Source organism: Melanotaenia boesemani, chromosome 10, assembly GCF_017639745.1.
Source record: "Melanotaenia boesemani isolate fMelBoe1 chromosome 10, fMelBoe1.pri, whole genome shotgun sequence".
NCBI lineage: Eukaryota > Metazoa > Chordata > Actinopteri > Atheriniformes > Melanotaeniidae > Melanotaenia > Melanotaenia boesemani.
In genome coordinates, this window is record NC_055691.1 from 32305842 (window position 1) to 32329381 (window position 23540).

Below are 23540 nucleotides of genomic sequence, written 5' to 3' on the forward strand. Positions count from 1 at the left end.
TATAGAGGTATATGTGAGAGGTGCCAGAGCCACTGAGAGAGCTGCAGAGAGGTTATTAATGTGAAATGGAAGGGAATCTTTGCAGCCCCATTTAAACATGCACTTGGAGTGGAAGAATCTGAATGTTTAAACTACTTATCTGTCATATTTTACCTCTTTATATATTACTTTTGGATGAATAATTTGCCTGTAATGTTTTTTCCAGTTATACATAATGTACTTTTAACCTTGAGATAGATATTTTAGCTGTTAACTGTGTAAACTTGCTCAATAAGTATTTATCATCTGGCAACTGCAGAGCTTCCTCCTGGTTTTATGTACTCCTTTTTGGACATGGCTGATTTATTTTTGACTGAAAGCAAGCCATGTAGAACAGCTTTTAGAACAGTAGTATTTAGGATGCCACACAGAGCTATGAGGCTAAATTGGGAAATCTCTTTATCTTGGATTTGGTCAGGGGAGTCCAGAACAGCTTTGCTGTAAGACAGGGGTGTCCAAATTCCGTCGAGGAATACTGTTTTGGTTGGTTTTGGTTTTGGATGTTTTATGCTGCAGCACACCCGAATCAGATTAATGGGTCAACATGCTTGGGCATCACCTGACAACAAGCTGTTCAGGAGAGCCATTTAAGTATTTCAGAGTGGGAAAACGCCCAGAGACATGCAGGACTGCAGCCCTCGAGGACCAGAGCTGGACACTCCTGCTGTAGTATGACAAGCACAAATGTCCCTGAGGCTTTTGGCTTAAGTGCGGTGGTGTTAGTGGTATAGATAATAGATGAATGGATGGGGCACAGGAGTTGTTATGACAAGCTCCTGTGTCCCATCCATTCATCCATCCACCCATTATCTCTACCGCTTCATCCATTAAGGGTCACGGGAAAGCTAACCCAGCATTTAGCAGGGACAGTCTGGACAGGTACATCGCAGGTCCAACACACCTCACACTCACTAGGGGAGAATTTAGAGTCACCAATTAACCTGACAGTGGGAGGAAGCTGGAGTACCCGGAGAGAAAATGCGAATTCCACACAGAAAGGGCGCTGTTTGAACCCCAGCCGAGGCTCAAACCAGCAACCTTCTTGCTGTTAGGCCGCAGTGCTAACCATCACACCACTGTGCAGCCCAAGAGCAGCTCATTTCTATCAAATGAATTAACAATCAAGATGCTGCTCCTACTAACTTCAGTTCAAGCATCAGAGGTGCTAATGTTGAAGACAGAGTTTAATTAAGAAAGACACAGGCTTTTTTTTTTTTTTTAAATCTGAACATCTAAAGGTGCCAAAACATTGATTTGTGCCAGAGTTTAGTTTATAGCTTTTTCTGTATTTTTTCTTGTACCTCAAACACAACCTTTTAGATCAGCTCATCTTTCTGTGATGTGTGGCGGTCAGTCTTTGCAAAAAGGGAACTTGCATGTTGTTAATAACTTTGAAAAGTTGAATGCTGAGTGTTGCTATGAATGGGCTTGACTTTCTAATGTGAGTTTTGGTTCAAAGAGACAGCTTAAGATCAGGACACTGAACATCAGTTTAAAGAAAAAAAATTCTTTAAAAAAGTTTAAAGAATTTTCTAATGATGACACATAAAAAAAATAAAGTGTGCATGTGGAAGAAAACAAAAAATAGATGAATATGTAATTAGAGCAAAAAGATTTGAGCTAACTAACCAAGGTACAAACTGTGAATACTGAGGATATGACAGTAGGAATGGAAGCAGAAACAAGACAAAAAGACATGACTCACGATAAAATTGTGAGCAAACACTTGACTTCCATAACATTTGGATTTTTTTTGAAACATCAGCATAAACTTTGTGTTTGCATACAATGTGCCTACTTTTCTTCTGCCAGCAAAAAATGTGGTGGAACACTGAACCCAGAACTCAGTCACACACACAACAGAAATGTACGAGCCCATTCTCCCCGGACAGAAACGGATGCTGCTTCAGTCTACCTCCTTTTTTACTCACTGTCTTTTCATCTCCTGTGTGATTTGCAGCAGCCTTTCAGGGCTCCATCAGGAATGCTCTGTAGACGCTCCCATTGTTCATGTTTAAGCACTGCTTTCTTTTGGATGTGTCTTTTTTTTTTCCTGCTCCCAGAGGACTGCATTGAAACCCAGTAGCCTGCATAGGTTGGCAGTGGTAGGATCTCTTATATTGTTTTTATTTTCTTTTTTTCAAGGCAATTATGGAAATAACTCTTCTTTGTTTTTGTCTTTCTTTGCTGAAAGTCCGATCCATAATAATTGGTAGCGTGAAGGACTGGGCAATTTTAAATCACAAGGGAGGGGCTTGTTTTATTGGCTGGTGCCTGGTAGGGGCAGCAGGCGGGTGGAGCATCTGAATTAAATTAGATTTAATTAAGGCAAAGCATGGGGCCCCTGACTACACACTGGTAAATAAATAAGCTATATGCCAGGCTGGTTGTTGTTCAGAATTCAACATTATGAGCACACACACACACACGCACACACACACACAAACGGTGCAGAAGCTCCCACAGGCCTCCAAGGTCAGGTAGAGGAAGCAGGCAGCATGGTGTCAAGAAAAAGGAAAACAAGTTTAAAATGAAAAGAACTCTAAAGATAGCTCTTTTTTTCATACACACACACAATAGTCTCCTAAAAATTGGGATTTGATACCTTTTCTTAAATTTTGGTTTAATAGTTATCAGATATCAAATCAAACTTTATTTATAAAGCACCTTTCATGCATCACAGCAGCACAAAGTGCTTTACATAATAAAAATCACACACCCAAGTTCATTACAAAGCAGATCAAAGCGCACACACACACCTAATCATACCCTCTCTCACACACACACAAACTGTTACGGCCCCAGGCTTGTCAGCCTGAAGCCGTCTATGCAAATCAGACATAGAGCCCCCCCACCCTCAACCCCACTCTAAAACAAACTGTCTCTTACTAAGACAAATAACCATATAAATAGACATATGTCTCTGTACAGATAAACAAGGTAAGTAGACTATAACCTAGGGTCCATCCATCATCAAGAGACGCCCCACCCACAACCACGTAGGTCGTCACCACGGGAAAACATCCAGATCAGGGCAGACCGGGCACATACCACAACCATATGACTCCATATATTTAAACTTATATCAGTCTGATGACTACAACTAGCATCCAGTTTGTTTAGCTGAAATCAGTGGCTGGAAGCAGCTAGCTTGACTATGAAGTGAAAAGCAAACAACAAGCTCCCATAACAGTTCTTAATCCAGCATGCAGAAACCACATGTTGCAGCGTAACAGGTGTTGTGTCAGTGTTTCTTGATCAGGTGCAGTGATTTAAGGCGTCTCCACCATATATACTTAAAGAAGTCCCTGCACTTGACTAAGAAATACTCACTGCGAGACACATGAGCCTGTTATTTTGACATGCTTTATTGCCATCTATCACTGTTTCTAGATTTTCATGTTTTACTAAACTAACTGGACAAAACTTAAAATAATGTTTAAATGTTTAAATATAAAAACAGAATAAGATGATTTGCATGTCATTTAAATTGGTGGTTACCAACCAGGTGTCCTGGTCTTCCTAAAGATAAGCCAAAGATCACATAGAATGAACAGAGTTTTCAGTACATAGTTTGTCAAAGTTTAATTTGTACATATATAAATTAATAACACCTTTACTGCATTTTTTAGTCTGTTTTATGATGACTACAACAGACACTGCTGTTACACACAGGTGTGTTAAATGGACAAGTACTTGTGCATTTTATGAAATTGGGGGTAGACTAAAAATTAATTTTGAACAGGTGAATCTGCAGATATTTTCACTTTTTACAACGTTAACAACAGATTAACAATCAGCATGCAGTGCAAGCATGTTCATCATCATAAACTGGAGCAGAGTTGTTAAACCATGTCCCACTGCACAATAAACACTTTGGTTTAATTTTACTGGCCATTTGAGCATTCTTCTGAAAGAAATTTAAATTTCTTTCGCCAGTTTTCATGCGTACTTATCAAAGGAATTATGAGTGATGGGTATCTGCATTGTCAAGGGCATGTAACAGCTCTGTTGTTAAGCTGATTCAGTGTCAAAGAAATATTTTAATGAGAACTAAATCCAAAATGAGGTTTGGATTCACAAAGGATGCTACTGAAGCCAATCTGGCCAAACACAGAGGTTAAGGTTAACCTACCTTTCAGACTTTCTATTAAGTCTGTTGTGGAAAGGGAAATCATGCTTTGCAGCCGTCTGGAGCAGCAGCATCAGAGCCAGAGACTTAGAGAAAGTGAACAAACTGGTTATTAAGGCTGGTTCTGAGCTGGGGGTAACAGGAGCTGCAGGAGGTGATTGTATAGAGAAGAATGCTGCAAAAGCTGCTGAGCATAAAGGACTATTTTTAACACACTCTTCCCAACATAGTGAAGAGACAGGGGAGTGTGTTCAGAGAGAGGCTTCTTCAGGACAGTAACAAATGATTCAGGAAGTCGTCCCCAACAGTCAGAACCCTGCAGAACACGAACTTGAATTTGCATGATTGATTATAAATTATCATTTTTATCATTTCTAATTACAAAAAATCATCATTTACCTTCTTGGATTAATGTTTTGTTTTTGTTTTTTGTTCATCGTTTTTTTTTGTTTTTTTTTTTTAAATTTGCACAGTTTTTATGGTAATAACAATCCATCCATTCATCTATCCCGGGGTCGGGTCGCTGGGGGCAGCAGCCTAAGCAGAGAAGCCCAGACTGCCCTTTCCCTGCCCATTTCTTCTGGCTCGTCTGCAGGGATCCCGAGGTATTCCCAGGCCATCCGAGAGACGTAGTCCCTCCAGTGTTACCTGGGTTTTTTAACACAGGCTCATTTTCCAGTGGGACATGCCTCTCGGACACCTCACCAAGGAGACGTCCAGGAGGCATTCTGACCAGATCCCAGAACAACCTCATCTGGCTCCTCTCGATGCGGAAGAGCAGTGACTCTATTCTGAGCCCATCTCAGATGACCACGCTTATCTCCCGTTCACCCTGCGGAGGAAACTCATTTTGGCTGCTTGTATTTGTGATCTCGTTCTTTCGGTTACTACCCACAGCTTGTGACCATAGGTGAGGGTAGGAACGTAGAGTGACCGGTAAATGAAGAGCTTCGGCTTTTTGCTCAGCTTCACCACAACAGACCAAAATAAAGTCCACATCAATGTCTTGTAGGCATCCCTTGGAAGTAAAAATATGGGTGAGAAAAGAAGTTTTGGGGATTATTCAGTGAAAATGTGGATGTTTGTACATTCAAAAAAGAAAGTCAACACAAGGCAAAAAAAAAAAGCCTGGAAAATGAGTGTGATCTAATAACTAAAAATCTGACTAAATGTTAAACATTAAATTAGATTTGCTGGCATCATGTTTGTTATGTGATTTGATTTAATAAAGATATTTTAATAATAAAATATAATACAGATATTTGGTCTCCTCACCTTTCAAACACAGCAGTTGTTAATAGAAAATATGATGCGTTTAAATCCAACTGTGCCAACGCTTGGAAGCATTTTTGCAAACATTAATATTTCAAATTTGTATTTGTAGAAAATGGGGAAAAAAAAGGTAACTTATTCCAATTTCCACATCCTTAATGAAATTTGGTGTAATCCTCTGCTTGTTTCTCTGAGGCTCTACTTGTAAATGTGGTTGAGGGGCGTCTACGCTTGGCAGAACATCATATCCCCCTTGAGCTCTAAGTCTATATAAGCCTGGAATACTTCAAAAATGGCCTCCCTGCATTGCTGTTTCCTCGGATCTAATCCTTACAGATGGAAGCATTTTCGGTCTATTGATTCAACCTCGAGATATCTGGTAATGGTCATTCCCTGGCAAGCTTTCTGGGTAATATCCTCAACTGTCTGCTTGATGGCTAGTGGACATAGATGGTGTACTTGTGAGGAGATTGGGTTTTAATAAATGTGATTTTATAAACAGCAACATGGAATCCTGGAATACAGAACACAGAAAGTATTAACTTGAGTGTTTTAAGGTTTTTTGTGAGGCACACAGACGTTTGATGTTTACAGTCCCCTGAGGCATAAATGTAATTTGAACTGAAACTGCGACAGTAAAATACTTTTATGTAGCTCGTTCCTCATTAGCACATTCTTTCTCCAGTTCAGTAATAGGATTCCTTCCTTTCTCTCTTCCTCTCCACTTAAACAGTGTTGTCAGCTGATAAGCCCAAACACCATTTACATGAGCCCATCCCAAGTGCCTGATTGAAATTCTCTCACTGTAATATCAGTCAGCAGAAATGTTTAAGTGCTTCTCCGTCATCCTATCTGGAATAAGCTGCAGTGCTCTCTGGCATTACAGGCGTCCTTTTCCTCACTTCAGGCATTACGTTTGCTTGTTTCCGTTTGTTACTGCAAGCCCGAGCTCTCTCTGTACACTCCTTTTTTACTGTGACAAACATGGTAATGTGTGACAGCTCCTGGTGCTCTTTTCTCTTCTTTCATCTTTAATGTAAAGCAACAAGAGACATATTTTATCTTGGTAAGGTGTAAGCTGTTACACCTTCACAAAGGAACATTTAATCTTTTTTCCCTCTCTATTTTAAAGAGTTAAGTAACTTTTTTTCAACTCAGGGTTCAGAAGTAGTTTCTGTTCTCCTGATCTCATGGAGCTCTCATGGTGAGTCTTGCTACTGCTATGCTTGTTATGCACCGCTCTTATCTGCAAGAGAGGCCGCTGATATTGAATCACACAGAATACATTTTCAAATTGACCTGAAAACCATTTACAGATTGAAATTCATGCCTCTCTCTTTCACTCTGTTCTGCAACATTCATCTTCATGTGTCCTCGGCCTCCTTTTATAAATCCATGATCCATCTTCAATTTGCTCTTCATCTGCCTCCTGTCCCACAGAAGCTCCTGGCCAGGACTTTGTGACACTCGACTATCGTCTTCGCTACTACCCGAGCATCACCTACGCAGTCATCGGCAGCGCTGTCATCTTCGTCCTGGTGGTGGCCTTGCTGGCTTTGGTGCTGCATCACCAGAGGAAACGGAGCATTCTCTTACCCAGAGGTGTAAGAGGGAACTCCCACCATCACCACCAGCCCCTTCTGCTGTCCCGGCTGGTCATACTGGACCGGGGTCACGTACATGCCAGAAGTCCGGGTCTCTCCCCCAGCTCCTCCACTGTAGCAGGCCAGTACAGCTCAGTCCCTCAGGCACTGCAGCTCCTATCTGGGACCCTGTATCCCTCCACACTCTCCATGGACTCACCTCCATCGTACTCAGAAGCTGTTCTGGATGTCAGGTGAAAGAGATAATGACTCCTCCTGTGTGGACATTTCTAATGTTTCATTTGTAGCAGTTTGTTGGTGTTGTAATAAATATTAATAAGAGGAAGCAAAAACAATCTTAAACTTTTCTTAGATAACTTACTCAATTGCATGACTTTCTAAAGCATGACTACATCTAGGGTCCTTGCTTGCTCTTGGTACAAGTAAGGTAATCTACATGTAGCATCTTATGACTTTATACCTTTTTCTTTTTCTTTAGTCGGCCTCCCTGGTTCGATCTCCCTCCGCCTCCTTATCTCCCAGATGTAGAACTTCCTTCTGAAGGCGAGCTTCCTCAATACAATGGTCCACAGGACCCTTTGAGTTCCCCCACACCTCATCCCTCTGCACCCTCCACATCCAGAACTGTGACCTCAGACACACAGCAGAGTTTCATCCCCACAGAAGAGTCAGACCAGCTGTAGCTACTCTCCTGCAAGCTGATAGCACTTTGGACTGCAAGCCTGCAAGAGTCAAGGATCAGGCTGCTGGGCTGTGTGAAACTACAGGACAGTCCAGGACTAAATCCTGGTTGAGGAGATTCAACAAGAGGTGAAAGGCTTAACACGGTCCTCAACTGGCTGCCTGCACATCAGTTTGCTGAAGCACCGGACTGAGCCCAGCGCCTCCTGGTAGACTCTGCTTATGTGATGGTGCCCCCTGCTGGCATAACTGCTGCATTACACTTTTGTTAGTTACTATACTGTCAGTTAAATTGGTATTTCTTCAATTAAGTTGACTTGTAGCCCCTTTTGAAAAAATAGCATACAACCACAACCTGCGTCTCCAGAAAAGGAGATGGTAATCAGTTACTCAATCAGAATTAATAGCTTCTTCTAACCGTAATAGAAGTTGTGATATTTTTGTGTGTTTGAGAAACACTATCGCAGCACTTGAAGAGCTGAAGGCTAGCAGCATTTTGTAACGCCCCCTAATTAGGTTTTTTTTTTTTTTTTTTTTTTTTTTGCATCAACAAGATTTTCCATAACTCATTATGGTTTTTTTTTTGTTTCTTTTTTTTGTTTTTTTGTTTGTTTTTTGAAGTGCAAAATGATCCAAATACCAGATCAAATCCAAACTTGATTTACTGTTACAGTATTTCTAAAGAATATATCGAAAAACATGAAGCGAAACAGTAGTGATTTTTTTTAAACTGTTGACAGTGTTTATGTGAAAATAAACGTATGATAATGTGAGACAAACTAAATGTGCTGCAGCTTTTTAAATTAGACTTTAAACAACAGATAATGAGGCTGTTTCTGTTATTCACTGTTTTTCCCACATCACACATGAAAAGGACCACTGAGATTTATTGGAATTATGCAGGGTAAATTTCTACCTTTAACATGGTAAATCATTCCTTTAAAGATCCACATCTGTTGGCTGAAAATCACTTTTTTAAATGTTTGAAGACCAAAACTACTTTTGGGAAAAAAGAGAGAGAAAACAAACAGATAGAAAGGATTTTGTAGAGGCCTTATTCTCTGTTAGTGCCTTTGTATGTTATATGTAAACGGGCACAAATATTCTTTTTAAAGGCACCAAGAACAGCAGCCTGATGTGAGATTAAACAGGAAGTTCATAGTCAATGTTTAAATTAATGTATATAAAACAGAAAAAATGATCCATAGTAGTATTAGAACGACAAAATACATATCTGAAGGATTTGTGCACTGTACATAGGACTTAGACAGGCAAAGAAATCTATTTAAAGTAGGATACTACTCAGAGTTTAAAGAGAAATGAGATGTAGTTGTGATTTCAATCTTATTTTTTTTTTTTTGTTTGTTTGTTTGTTCTTTTTTTTGTTGTTTTCTGGAGAAAGCGGTGATAATGCTGGTCCAAAAGTAATACTAGTCATAACCAAACCAAAGAAAATCATCATTAACCCTTCCCCAAGATTTTACCTTCCAAAGGAAAAATTGTGTCTGTTGCTTCCTTTTATAAACAAGCAAATGTTTGAGTTATGCTACTTGCAGTAAAACTGGAAAACGTTTCTCAGGACAACATTACACCAGTGTTGATATCTTGGTTGTAATTTGAAAAACAATCAGTGTCAAGTTTTTGTTTGTTTGTTTTTTGTTCTGACTTATTCTGTCATATTTGTGAAGTTGTCCATGGTCATATTTCTATTCCCTGTATTCCCTGTACATTTGAAGTTATATAAATTTCTGACTCAGATATTGTGTGCATGACTTTTCCTGTAGACCTGGTAAGACACTTTATCACCATTTTTTGTTGTCATTTATTGCAAAGCGTGTGGTTGACCTGAACGTCTGTATCTCAGGCAGATGAAAAAGTAAACCTAGCTCAGAAAAAGGAAATAATCTTTTAATAATACTATTTGGTGATGTTTTATGCATCATTGGATAGTCTCCTTTACAAAGAGGAATGACTTGTATGAATTATTCTTCTGTGGAATGAGAAACAGCCAAATATGTTGGAAGTGCCCCACAAAAATCTGCAAAAATCCCCAGCAACATTTTCCTCTTGGTATTCATTCTTGTTTTGAGATTGAAATGCTGCCAGGTGTGCGTCAGTCACAAATGTATGACTGGCTCCTGGCTGATAGACAGACGTATCTGACCAACAAAAACACGTTGGTTGACCTTCAACAGCTCCTGGTTGAGGAACGAGGTGCCATTCTTCAGTAAAAATGTGACCAGGCTGGTGATCAGCATGAGGATTGCTAAGCTGTTGTGTCTGCAAATAAATCATAAACAGTCATCCAACAGCATAACATGAATGAAGTGTAAAAACTGCCAATAAGTGTTGTTTTTTCCCCTTATTACTGTGGTGGAGTGTGATTATCAAATCCAACAAGTAATGCAAAACAAAAATGAATAGCAACAGGGGTTTTTAGTTGTACACTACCTACACATGTAGCTATGATGCTCACTCCACAGAAGCATGATCCTTACAGGTTATACATAATTGTAAAGGTGATTAATGAAGCTCTCCAGTGATGTATAAGACAACACTTAATTGGTATTAAAAGGGAGAAATAATCCACTTAATGCAAATTTACTTTCTTTTTCTACTAAGTTTACAAGCAGAAAGTCCCAAAGGACGATTTTGATTTCAACTTGCCCTCACTAATTATGTCAGGAAATAACTAAATCAAAAAGAAAAAAAAGTAAATTTAGATACAAACTTACAAAATTGCAACAAAAATCCAAGAAAATTATGCAGAAAAAAAAACTTAAGGCCGTGCAGTGTGTTAATATGTAAACGAAAATACAAGACAGAATAGGTCGACAAAAGCCATCGAAGTTCATACTGCTGCTAAAAATGGGAACAATGTTCAAATCCTTTAGTAGAAAAAATGTCGCAAAGTAATAAGTATAACATGTTGCAGTCATTCAGGTCATTCAAATACACTGTTATCCATAAAGTTGGAATACAACCTTTTTTAATCTCCTTAAATAATTGTGACATTGTGATATTTCTAATAGATAAAGTTTATATCTTCTCAACTGCTCCACGTTGCACCTGGTCGAAACTAAGTACAGATGTGTATAAACCAATAAAAGAATATAGGCAACAGCATAACTACATGAGGAAATAGAGACTGTGTGAGATAAATGTACTCAAGCTTTATTTTAACAGTTATGACCCTTAGATGGATAACAAAAGTTTCAGAACTTCAAGCAGAAAATCTTTCCCCAGATGCTAAACTGCTAATAATCCTCCAAAAACACTGGATGATGATGCTGGATTTAAATTAAAAATTACTGGTTGGTTATCTGGTGTTTTGGGCTGGATTGAAGGGTCGATGCGTCTATCCACTGTATCTTTGTAAATATTTTTTCTGTCCCCTCTGGTCAGGTCCAGCAAAATTACATAAATTCCATAATACCAAGTGGCATTAACAGTACAAGATTTCAACTGTTGGCATGAAGTACACAAGCATTAATGAGAATAAACTGTCTTTAGTACAAAATTACAATTAACTGTGTTGATGTCAGATAGTCAAAGTTTCTGAATGTCCTTACTTTGCTTGGAACTGTAGTTTAGCTGCTGAACTGAGACACAATTCCAGCAGTAGATGTCACTGTCTCGCCACTGAGCGCAAGTTCAGCAAAGCTTGATTTAAGACCGTTATCTGTTTTGTCAGCTTGTATTTTTGTATTGTACACGTCTTTTTATTTATTTATTTATTTTGTATTATTTATTCATTTTGTCGTGGCAAACATACATCAGTGCACTTTTTATAAGCACATTTCATTTCAAACTTATATCACCATATACTTTGGATTCATGGCAACTATCTACATGTCTCAGAAACAACTTAGTGAATACATAAATATTATCTCAACAGCTGCCCCCGTTTTCATTATAATATCCCCCCTAGAGCCCCGCTTCTCATCCTGCTGTTCCACCCCAATATCCGTATCACATTATGACACATCAGATAACAAGATACCATCTTGGACAGCTCTCGCCCATCCCCTCTTCTGTCCTTGCCATCACTTTTACCTGCTCATCACTTCGGATCCCACTCTGCTCATCTTTTATCTTCCCACCCTAACACATCGCTCATTTTCATTCCCCTCACATCCCCTCCTCCTTCCAATTTTAGCCGCTTTTCTCTTGACACCCCACTCTCCTTTACCTCATCTTAAACTCTGCTGCTGGAGGCCCATGTTTGCGTAGCCTCGGCCCTTAACCACACAGACTTTAATTAAAAGCCTGCACACTTCTCGTACTGTCTGTCCTGGTCTCTTTTCTGCATGGCAGCTGGTGAACGGGCAGAACAAAATTTCTATGCACACTGCAACATTGTATGTTAATTTATTTGTTGTGTTTTATTGCTGTTAAAATATGTAACATTGCTAGACTAAAATGCAAACAATGATGAGGTAAGGAGTAATAGTGGTAGTTCAGTTGGCAGTTTGGATAGTGAGGAGAGTGCTGCCATTAACATTCGTGTAGATTAGAATTATTGCTAACAGCCACCATGGCTACGATCCAAGGATATGGAAGAGAGGGACTACTTTTCCTCTCTTGGGAGTCTTTGATTATGCATTATCATAGCCGCTAGCTATTGGATATGGTGCAAGTGTGATAAAGCTTGCTAATATCCCACTAACAATGAAACCTTTAATTCTTATTAACTAGTGTTCACTGAGACTCTTGAGGTTATTGTATATTTAATTTGTTCATGTACCTTTTCAGCTGGAAAAAAGGGGGTAATAGAAATAGAAATACAGTCTTTGGCACAGAAGTGTAGATGTTCGCGGTTTGATTTGACTCATGCAGTTCTCTTAAGGCCCCTCACAGACATATATAATATACCAACACTCACTCTCTCTTGGCTGTTGTGCCATTGCTCCAGTGGACTCAAGATAAGACCCAGTGTTTTCACATGTAAATGGTGTGAGGATGGAGGGGAAGGAGTGTGTATTGTTAGCATGGAGCAGCTCTGAGGAGCTCTGCTGAGGGTTTTGGCCAGTGCAGCCCTTATCAGATGAAGAGCAGGCCTCTGTGGGAAGGAGGGGTCGGCGAGGGACAAGGGCTGCGTAGGGTTGAGGGGGCCAACAGGAGAATAGAACAGCTGGCGAAGTCACGCGTGCAACCCCAAAAACACACAGAGCCCAGACACGCTGAGCACGGTGGGAATCTCCTCAACTAAGAGATTCACAAACACACGGTCTCTTGTGTTATTATCAGCCACCAGCCAGCAAGGCTGAGCACATAATCACACACACAGCAGCAGAAGGAAAAAGGGGCATTTCACACAATCATGGATATACATACAAAAACACAATCACAAATTCAGATTTCCAAACAGGCGTCTTTCCACATCATTAAGCCAACACACAAACGGAAAAGTAGGACCATGTTCAGGGAGCAGATAGCTAAAAAAAAAAAAAAAAAAATCAATATTCTAAAACTGGCTTCTTCACAACCATCTGGCTTCAAATTTCTTTATTTTAGTCCTGTTTGCATGTTAACATGATTTCCAGAGCTAAGCAGATTTTGGTGTATGGGTTTGGCTTGATTGCCAATAAGTTGAACAATCATTTTTCCTGTTGGAAACATAAATTATGCATATTTATCACATCTGATAGCAAAAAAAAAAAAAAAAAAAAAGAAAAAAAAGTGCTTGTGAATGTAAGACTGTAATCATTACAAACAGGCCAGTGACTTTAAAGAATGGCGCTGTCATGAAACCATCATTATAAACTGTAATATTTAGTGAAAAGTTGGAGGTACGTTCACAAGATTAACCTAAAGATAATGTTAAGCAGCCTTTTTGGGGCCTACATTAAAAACATATCGATAAAGTTAATAATTTCTAAAATATAATTTTGACCGACTTCAGTCAGCATACCGATAGAAAGAAAAATCCCTCCTATATAAATGCACGTATGCATATATGCATAAGTCAAACCAGCATTAGCAGCTGAAACAGTAACACTTCCCCGCCTAAGAATAGACTGGGGTGTTGGCTCTTGTCCTTTCCATTCAGGCCAGTGTTAAACACACAAACTAGCATGCTAATGGTTAATCCCTGAGGACCAGCCACCTTTGTCCCAGCCCTAAGAGGATGTCTCTCTCTGGGCACTGGGTGACAGCCACCAGCCTGCCTGCTTTGGACAACCAGCATGCTGCCAGACACTCATCTCCAGCCTCCATTGGGATGCCAGCAGGTTGCCAGGTCCTGACTGGTATGTGATGGGCAGAAGATTGGCGTCTGTTCTGATTTTTTTTGTTTTGTGTCCTGTCTCTGGTACAACAGGAGGAGGTTAGCAATCTTTCTCAGTCAGAGGAAAGTGAAAGTGTGACGTAGGGGCGTTTTGTCATGCAGCAGGTGGTCTGCATGGGTCAACAAAGAGCTCTAGTTAATCTGATGGACTACAGTAGGAATGCTATGAGGTTCCTAAATTTACTAATAGACCTAAAGCTTTATTCAAAGATCTCGACAACAATCTAAAGCATTTCAAACAAGCTTTTAAATTAAATATTTGATTACAAGGTAAAAACAAAAGGAGCAGCAACCACTGCATAAACATGCTAAAACATTAAGCTTGTTTTTGCAACAACAAGCAAGACATTCTTTATTTGAGTAGTGCTAGGAGAAGAGGGGGGTCTTTTTAATGCAAATTGTTGAAAGGTGTTCCTAGGGTTATAAGAACTATCTCTGCGGATTAGGACATTCCATTTTGCAAGGTGGACAGTGGGAGAGGGAAGCAGCTCAAGGAAAAGGCTGTCATAGATTTGCTGAAAGAACATTCCACAGTGCAAGGTGCAGCAAGGAGGCATGGCAGGGGAGGTTAATCCCCTGAGATTCTTCTTTTTTATTCTTATGATGCAATGAAACAAACAAGACAATAAAGACAATCAGATTACAAAAAGCGTGAGCAATTGGAGACCAAAGTGAAGCTTCTGAATTGATCACAACTTCATGTGCCATGTGTGTGGCATTATATGATGTTGGCCAATGGATAGTCATATGATGATTATTTTAAACAATTTATCCAGCCCTGGTCCTATACTGTCTGTGATGAAATATTGTGACTTCATCCCAACTCTGCACCCTCATCTATCTTTTCACCCCCAGAGAACTGAGCTCTACATACAGCAGCACCCACTACTTGTGCACACATACACTCATTACATGTGCAGTAGGCAGTGCAACACACAAGTCTCTAGTCTTTGTTTTTAACAAATTTCATTCAGCAGATTCATTTTCAACTGTCAGATAAGTACAGATCTGTGCTAATATTGATTTATGTACCATGAAACTATGATCTTTCCCACCTCTCCTTCATTGGTGGCTATTATTTTTCAACTTTAAAAAATCTGCTTGCAAAGGACTTTTCTTGCCAATTCATCTGGGGACTAAACCCCCCACAATGCCAAGAAATGGGCTCCTTTTTTCCACAATATATACCATCTTCTGTAATAACTCCCCATCCATAGCAACTTCCTGCAAGTACACCCTCATCCCATGGACGAGGATGAGTATAGGCCCTTTATCGACCTCTGCACCCCCTTACCACACTCCTTCACACCAGCACTTGCACCCTTCCCCCAATTTCCAGCTCTACTTTTTCTAAATGAAACACACGCATAGAGACCATACACCCCCAGGCTGCTAAGTCCCCAAGGCCACCCCATGCCTCGCACGTTCCTCTCAGACAGGGAGCACGACACTGGGCCCCTCTATCCCGATCTACCCATGTGCCTCCCCCCTCAGCTCGTTTTTGCCCCCCGAGTTCCATCCATCATATCTGCCCCCTAGTTTCTATCATGGTCCCACAAAGGCAGCTAACCTAAAGAAAAGAAAAGGCAAAAAAGGGGAGAAGAATACAGCCGCTACCATGCAGAACAGTGCTGGCCAAAGGACCGCCTTTTGTCTCGGGATGTGCCTGTCTTCGCCTGGTCTCTCTTGCAAACACACCCTCCTCTCCAAGGGAACAACAGCCCAGAGACTTGGGGGATGGAACCGGGGTGTGGTGCCATCTAAAGCAGTATAGTTAAGGCCCCCTAGATGGCCCCTTGGTCACCAGCAGACCTTGTGTGTTGAGCTGTCAAAGGGGGCTGCCCTGTCCCTCCCCTTGCGTCCACAGGCACACCCTCCGGGGGGCAGGAAGGGCCCTGAACCTCTGAGTCAGGGGCCTCCAAGCCGAGGCTCACCATGCTCTGCTGACCTTACCACTGACACCCTGTGAAGTAGAACAGTAAAACTCAGGTGTGAGAGGGGGATTGAGAGGACATCTGCAGGGAACTTTTAAAGAGATGAATAAAGTCAAGGATTAATGTTGGTTTACATTAAACGTTGCATGTGATGTGCATTCAGCTGAAGCTCAGATTTCATTACTAATAGAAGAAAATGAGGATGAAAGAAAGAGAAACCATTTTTCGTAGCTGAGTGTGAGCTGATTGAAAAGAAGACAGAAGACAGAAGAGGGCAGCATATCCATGAATGGCCACTGTCCATTAAACGCAAACAACAGCAGGTGCCTTTCAGCTGATGGTCTTCTCTTGATGGCAAATCCTGGCTTTGTGGTCCAAGGAAGAAAAGAGGTCCACCCTTTTTATAATATTAGCTGGATGGATGTTACCAACTTCAGATTCATAATTTAATATATTTGTTATCAAACAGCACAAAATAAATTAGGCTTTCTTTCTGCAACAAAACAACTGACCATAATCATGTCCAAAATACAATAATAATTAAAGAAATAATTAAATAAATTGTTATATGACAGCTGATGAGCTCTTGAGATTTTCTCAGCACTTAAATTTAAATTTGCTTCTGGAAGAATGGAAAAATGCAGCAACAAACATGCAGGTGAATTCTCTTGGCAAAAATGGGGTTGAAGTCCCACAATTAGAAAATCAACACCTACCAAACACTGTCCATCATTCCTGACTGCATCTGCACACCAAACATCACTATATCATCTTACCAAAGTCCTGTGTTCTGCCATAGCAGAGCAAGGTTGACCAGAAATCTGTGAAGAAGCAGGTGTTGATAAAGGATATGAAAAAGCTCAACCAACAGGTTAATGAAACTCAGGAGAGAAAGTCAGCAATATGCAGAAAATCTTACAAAAGAAATTATAAATGAGGAAGAAGCCCCAGTCAGTGAATCGCTCATGTTAGATTGTCTAAATTTAGAATGCTGCTTTATGAGACCCAAGAGACTCATAAGGGAGACAGCAGACTGGTGGCATGAGAAGGGCTAGATGGCTGAAGAATGGAAACCATAACTGTTAATGATATAAGGAATACTCTGTATGTTAGTAAGCCAGCAGCAATTGTTTTCAGTTAAATACAAAATTTATTCTGTGAAGATTTTAGACTCAAGGGATGAAATAAAGTCAAGAGAATTACAGCAAGAATGGAGACAATGAGTGCAAAAATTGGACACAGTAACACAAGCAGACCTCCAATTCACACCACCGTAATGGAACCGTGACTGACCATGCTCCAGCTCCATTCACTATAAGGACAATAGTGTGCTGAGGCTGCAAAAAGCCAGTTCAATGTGTGTTTCTTATTTTTTGTGTGTGTGTGTGTGTGGCCTGTGTCCAGTCTTCAGATGCACAGATTGTGATTTTCCCAGGTGAACAACGCCATACGGAGCACTGCATCCTCAGGCTCATTAAAGATGATTCTGAGCCATTAGAAAGCATTCAGCAGGGTGTGCATTCCCCCAGACTCCTCTGTCAGGGCACAGAGCCATGCCCAAAGGCCCCGGGGTGGGGACCTATGCTAAAAGGGCCGAGGGAACACACCAGAAGGAGCTGATCCCTTTTCTTCAGTGATCACTGGTTGCTGTGTTGATGGATAGGATGGTGGAGTGGGTGGGTGGTGGGTTTAGGGGATATGGGGGAAGTAACAGCTTGTTGAGTTCCCTTACTCAGGGAATTTGAATAGAATAACTGTTGAATAAAAAGAGAGATACAGTGTTGAAAATAACACCATGAAAAAAATCTGTGTTGTAATTAACAACTGAATGTTTTCACTATGAGCCAGATATCTGTTGGATATCTGTTATGATGATAATACTGATCAGCAAAGAAACTCAGTCCCATTTGTGGACAGAAATCAGATCAACAAGAAACTACCACCTACTGAATCTCCTGACTGCAGAGTATAACCACAAAGTTGTGTAATTTCACTTCTCAGCATTGCTAGGTAGAAACTAGTTTGTATGTATTTGCTGGTGCATGCAAGCATTTGTATAAGAGACTAGTGTAGAGACAGAGAGAAGGAGAATGAGCATGGCAGAGAGAGAGAAGGGGTGTTGCGTCCACCCCTGATGGTTATAAATGAGAGTCATGTCAAAAGAGGGGCCTTGGGCCATCTGTGATACTCTCAGATGATGTGATGCACAACAGCACACATGTTCAAATGAAAACCACATTATACAAGGAAACATCTTGGCAAAGAAACATTGCAAATGCCTTTAAGTTTAAATCAACTCTTAGCCCTTTTTAAAAAGAAAAACTGCATGTCACTAAGTTGCATTCATCACCCTGCTGTAGAGGAGGAAGCAGACAGCTCTAGAAACTGGCATCTGCATAGCTGCAAAATTTTTGTACGATCAAGTGGAACACAAACAAGGAAGGACTTATGCACCACAATAAGTTCTTAAGATCAACTGCTGTTATCTGACAAGAGAAAGCTAATAGAGGCATTACTTCACTGTTAACACTAAAGCATCATCCCAGTGGAACTTGCCAAATAACCAATCTAGAATAACTAGCAACAGATTCACATTTCTAAAAAGAATCTGATCTGAGTTTGGCCAACCCACTGCTGGAACGAATTCCACACAGTCTGAAAGACATGAAATTTCTGTCTTTTGAGTTGCTAAGAATAGGAACTCAAAAGATGAAGACGTGGCATTGAGAGAACAATTTTCAAGCATCAGCAAAGGAATGCAGGAAGAAGCAGGGCATGCTTTTCTGCTGCAATGTTTCACTGAAAACAGGCAAATTTACTGCTGAATAAGATGTTTTGTAGGGTACTGAGGATAGGCCCAAACTTTTTCTAGGTCTCCCAAAAACATGATCTATGTTCACTGTAAGTCTATTAATCAGACAACTTGCCACCCCGTTCCCTCTGGTAAGGAGAGCAGGACTAGGCAAGAGCCTCCTTCCACAGTGAGGGCTCGAGGAAGGAGAGTCAAATATTTATAGAGCTGCAAACCAGGATTCATTTCTCTCTCGTGACATTCACTAATTCCCATCTCAGCGAATAGTACCTTGGCAGACATCTCCAGGTAGATAAATAGAGTGTCCAATCAGATTTTAATTTATTTTAGCTCTTCTGAAAGTCAAATATAAACATCAACACATCCATGTAGAAGAGCAAATCATGAATCATACCCAGAGGATGGAAATTAAAAGTCAAAGTGACCTTTTGTGGAGTCACTAGAGAATGCTGGCCTGGGGAGGAATGATACAATTTCTCCATTTTACAGTTGTGTGTGTGTGTGTGTGTGGGGTGGGGGTGGGGTATTGCCAGGTTAACTTGTAGCGGTGTGTTCTGATGAAAACCAAAACAAAGCAACACATGACAGGTTTGACATCACCCTAAAGCTGTGACCTGTCTCCCAACCCAGAGTGAAAGAAGGACAGGAAGGAAAAGAAAGAAGTGAAAGGATGAGATAAATACCGGACGTACCGGAGCATAACCAAATAACAGTGGTAGAAAATGTAAAAAGACAAAAAAAATAAAAAAATCATTGCAACTGGACTGGAAAAATAACAAAAAAATTAAGCAAGTGAAGAAAGTTTCTCCAGCACACGTCATTGCAATTGCTTTCTTCTACAGATCAGTCTATCCTTCTCATACCTCTCTCAACAATGAGGGAACAAAGCAGCTGTAAAATAGCACAAAGTAGTAAAAGACAGAGAAAACTAAGAGTGGCTGCAGACAAAAAAGTGCTGTAACAGTGAGGGGTCAAAGTGACAGAGGCCCGAACTCTTGACCTCCCCAGTGACCGGGAGCTGCTACCCAATTAAAACAATACACTCAGTTCCCCTCTTTCTCTCTTAGTCATTACGTGTCACTGTGTCTTCTAGTGCCTGTGCAATGAGGTACCTCCTGGTAGGCATCTTTGAAAAACATCTCCTTCATCAATAATCATGTCTCTCATCTGCCCTCCTTCTGTACCTCTCCTACCCCAAACCTCCTCCATCACATACCCTCTCCAGCTCAACTCAAGTGGGCTGCTTCCCACCAACAAAAGACATCTTTCTCTCATCCTCCTACTAGGAGAAAGAGCAACAGATGAGGAGATAGAAGAGTATCAGCTCATCCCTTTAATCCAGAGTAGACAGAGAGACTCTTCAGTGAAGAGGTGGGAGATCCACTGATCAGGAGCTTAAGATGCAAACTCTACAAAAGACCTGTAGCTGTTGTTGGGGTTATCACAGCAGGCCAGGACATTGTTCGTCTGTGCATTGTAGTGCTCAGACGCAAACAAAGTGCAGGCCATTCTTGTTTCATAGAGATGGCAGGCATCGTGTAAATACAAATGCAAATATAAGAATCACTTTCAGTATTTTTTCAGCATTAATACACATTACAATATAATGACTATATGCAACAAAGACTAAAGAAAATCTAAATTATGTTTAATCTAAATGTTAAATTGTTAAATTATCTAATCCACTCTTATAGCCTAATAAGATCATATTATATGCAAGCTATTGTTAATACTTTATAACCATGAAACCATCAACATAATACTGGTGTATATCAGTCAGAATGAGCACAGAAGGGTAATTTCTTATCATAGCATTCATGCATTTGTTTAAAGCTTGAATAAATGTATGCTGTCTTGGCATGTTGTGACTGCCTTGAGTTTCAACAGATCCGTTTTTTTAGACAGAGCTGTTATAAGGATGAGTTCATGTGCATTTATTACAATCAATACTTTCAAAAAGTTATTACTTTAACCTTTGCATTCATCCACAAACAACATTTGCACATGCACATATATACACGAGCAACAGCCTGAGCATGCAAGTCATTACGTGTGTCTGTGTCATTGTGTTTTCTCTTCTGCATGTAGGGTAGTGAGTGTGTGCCTGCATTCAGCCTCTCCCTGCAGCTAATGAGTGGCGGCCCACCTCTCCAGCAGGCCTGGCAGTCCTTGGCTATGAGGCTGGAGCTGGCTGTTTTCTCATGGTAATCACACACTTTGTCCTGGGGTGGATAATCCTGCACTGGCTTTGTCTGGGCCCCAGAGGAGAGCCCCACAAGGTCGACCCCGCTTCACAGAGAGCCACAAAGACCCAAAAGCAGTAGCAGGAGCCCACTCCAGGCCTACGCTCCTCAACACACACCCAAACACGCAGACACACACAGAACTGCATGCTTACACACAACTGTATGCACAGCCACCGGCACACACTCATTAGTTATTCTCAATTTCAACAGGCCTGCAGTCATTAAAACAGGCTGCTTGAGGAAAGCACTAACACACACATTCCAACACACACATGCACATGCTGCACTTATAAGCAAACACAAGCAGCAGTACTTTTGATGATTTACAGCGGTTTTGTTGGAAAGGTTAATTTGGATATTGCAAGGCAGCTAATAATAGTTTTGCATGTGAAGCAATACAGGACAAAACAATGTCACAAGATCTTAGCAGTAAATTCAGTAAATATAAGTAAAACATGAGCATTAAGCCACCAGCTGTTTTAGTAACAATTAATGACAATGTCAAATGTTGATAGGAATTTTAAAAGTTTATTTTCTTCATATTCAAACTCTTTTTCCACACGTTCCCATCATTTTTAACTTTCCATTCAGCCTTCATTAGTATAAATAGGTCATATTGCTGGAGGCAACATATTCATGTATTGGCTTGGCGTCTGGGAAGATGATCAGTTGAGAATATCTGGGGGGCAGAGTGAGGAGATGAAGGTTGAAGTAAAGGATAGTAGAAGACAGGCTCCCACAGGTCTCTCTTACACCCCATCTCCTCCTGAGTTATTAATATACAGGCCTGGGAAAAAACAAAGCTAACAGAGCTTCAACCACCTCCTTGTCAAACTCTTCAAATATTTTTGCAGCCAGTTGCACAGAATGAACAGTAGTTGGTGCTAATTTCTGAGATAAGTTTCAGTCTCTGTCAGATTTAAAGATAATTGAATGGCATGATTTGTGTGGTTGCTTATCAGAACCAACAGGTTTTTTTTTTAGCAATTTCTTTCCAAAATCTGAAGCAAGTGGCAGAAACCAAATGCTGAAATTGTTAATATTACTAGATTTAATTCATATAAATGAACAAAAGTTAAATCTAGCTTTCCTGGTAATCAGCCACTGGTGCTTAATGTTCAGTGTGGAGATGAGCCAAGATCTGATGTCTATTTGAAGGAATGAATGTCTCACTGGGTCATTAGCCAAGGGGGACTGGAGCACTGTAGACCAGTGTGAAGAGGCAAAGAGAGGGTTTGTAATCCTCTATGGCCGATGAGAAACAGCCAAATGTCTGTCTAGGGACACACTAGGACATTTTTGTTCCACAAACAAGTGAGACACACACAGTCATGCATACATACATAGACACACAAACACACATACACAACTCCAGAGATCCCACTTCTTCCAGTCTGGTAATCCTCATTGGGTATTCCGACGGAGTTTTGCGGTGGACACCAAGTTGACAGACAGAGCTAGAGAGTAAAAGAGAAACAGAGGGAGGGAGGTAAGGGAGAGGAAAACAGACAAAAAACTTCACCCTTCTTCCTCCCCCAGCCGTCATTGGTTGATGGCACAGGGTCTTTCTTTCCTTTTTGCTAATTGGCCACCCAGGCATCGACTCTGGCGTGAGTTCTGCCCCAAAGCATGTATATGTCCCTCTGTCCCTTGAAATACCCCCTGGCTATTCTCCACTCACCTTGCTATTTAAATGACAGGGAGGAAGCTTGTAACCATGGCAAATGGAAGCAGGTCCTAAATGAGATGGTGAAAATATTTTCCACAGGTGCAGAAACACCCATCCTCTATTTAAGCTAGAATTCTGGCATAATCCTAGTGTGCAAGGGGCTTAAAAAACAGTAACAAGAGAATCATATTCTGTTGAACAAATAGTCGCAGGTCAGGTAATTATTAGAAAAAACGGCTTAATAAACAGAACAATTAACACTGGCAAAATAGTGGAGCCTTTTATTGTAAAAATATTATACATATTTATATCTAACTGTGATTAAAATACATGTTTTGTAGAATGCAAAGCATTTTTATACACACATAACTTTTGTTGTGCTCAACAATAGTTTTTAATATCTCTAGAAGTCTGAAATACTTGACTCCTAAAAGGTTTCCGGCTTTAGAGCAAGGCATTTTCCCCAGAATTCTTTAGGGTGTGATGGACACAGAATAGTCTCATTATTTCATTAACTTATTAAGGGATGTGGAATTCAGTCACATCTTCGGCATGCCCTTTCTGCCTTCGGGTGAAAAATGGAAAGGTCCTAACTAATTTCTTTAAGAAACTAAAAGACAAAGAGGAGGAAGAAAAAGTGAGAGAAAAGTAATTTAATTGTCAGGGGGCTCCATATGGTTCTGTGGCATTTAGGTTCACCCTTGCTGGATGCTAGCAGGCAGAATCCTTTCACTTTTCAAACCAAAGACAAACTTCCTTATCCTTCCCTTAAACCACCTCTCAAAAATCACCCCATCCCCCTCTAAACACCCCAAAAACACCCTGAATCTGGTTAGAGGAATAATAGAGGAGGCAAACAATG

The 23540-nt window shown here is 40.5% G+C and overlaps 1 protein-coding gene across 1 annotated transcript in view; it reads left to right on the forward strand.

The window, feature by feature from the left end:
• Window positions 1-9484, forward strand: part of ldlrad3 (low density lipoprotein receptor class A domain containing 3) — a 90253-nt gene extending 80769 nt beyond the window's left edge. Inside the window, exons 5-6 of the mRNA XM_041997850.1 lie at window positions 6884-7280; window positions 7526-9484. Of these exons, the coding sequence (XP_041853784.1) occupies window positions 6884-7280; window positions 7526-7730 (602 nt within the window). The 3' untranslated portion in view covers window positions 7731-9484. The remainder of the gene's footprint in view (window positions 1-6883; window positions 7281-7525) is intronic.
• The last annotated feature ends 14056 nt before the right edge of the window (window positions 9485-23540 follow it).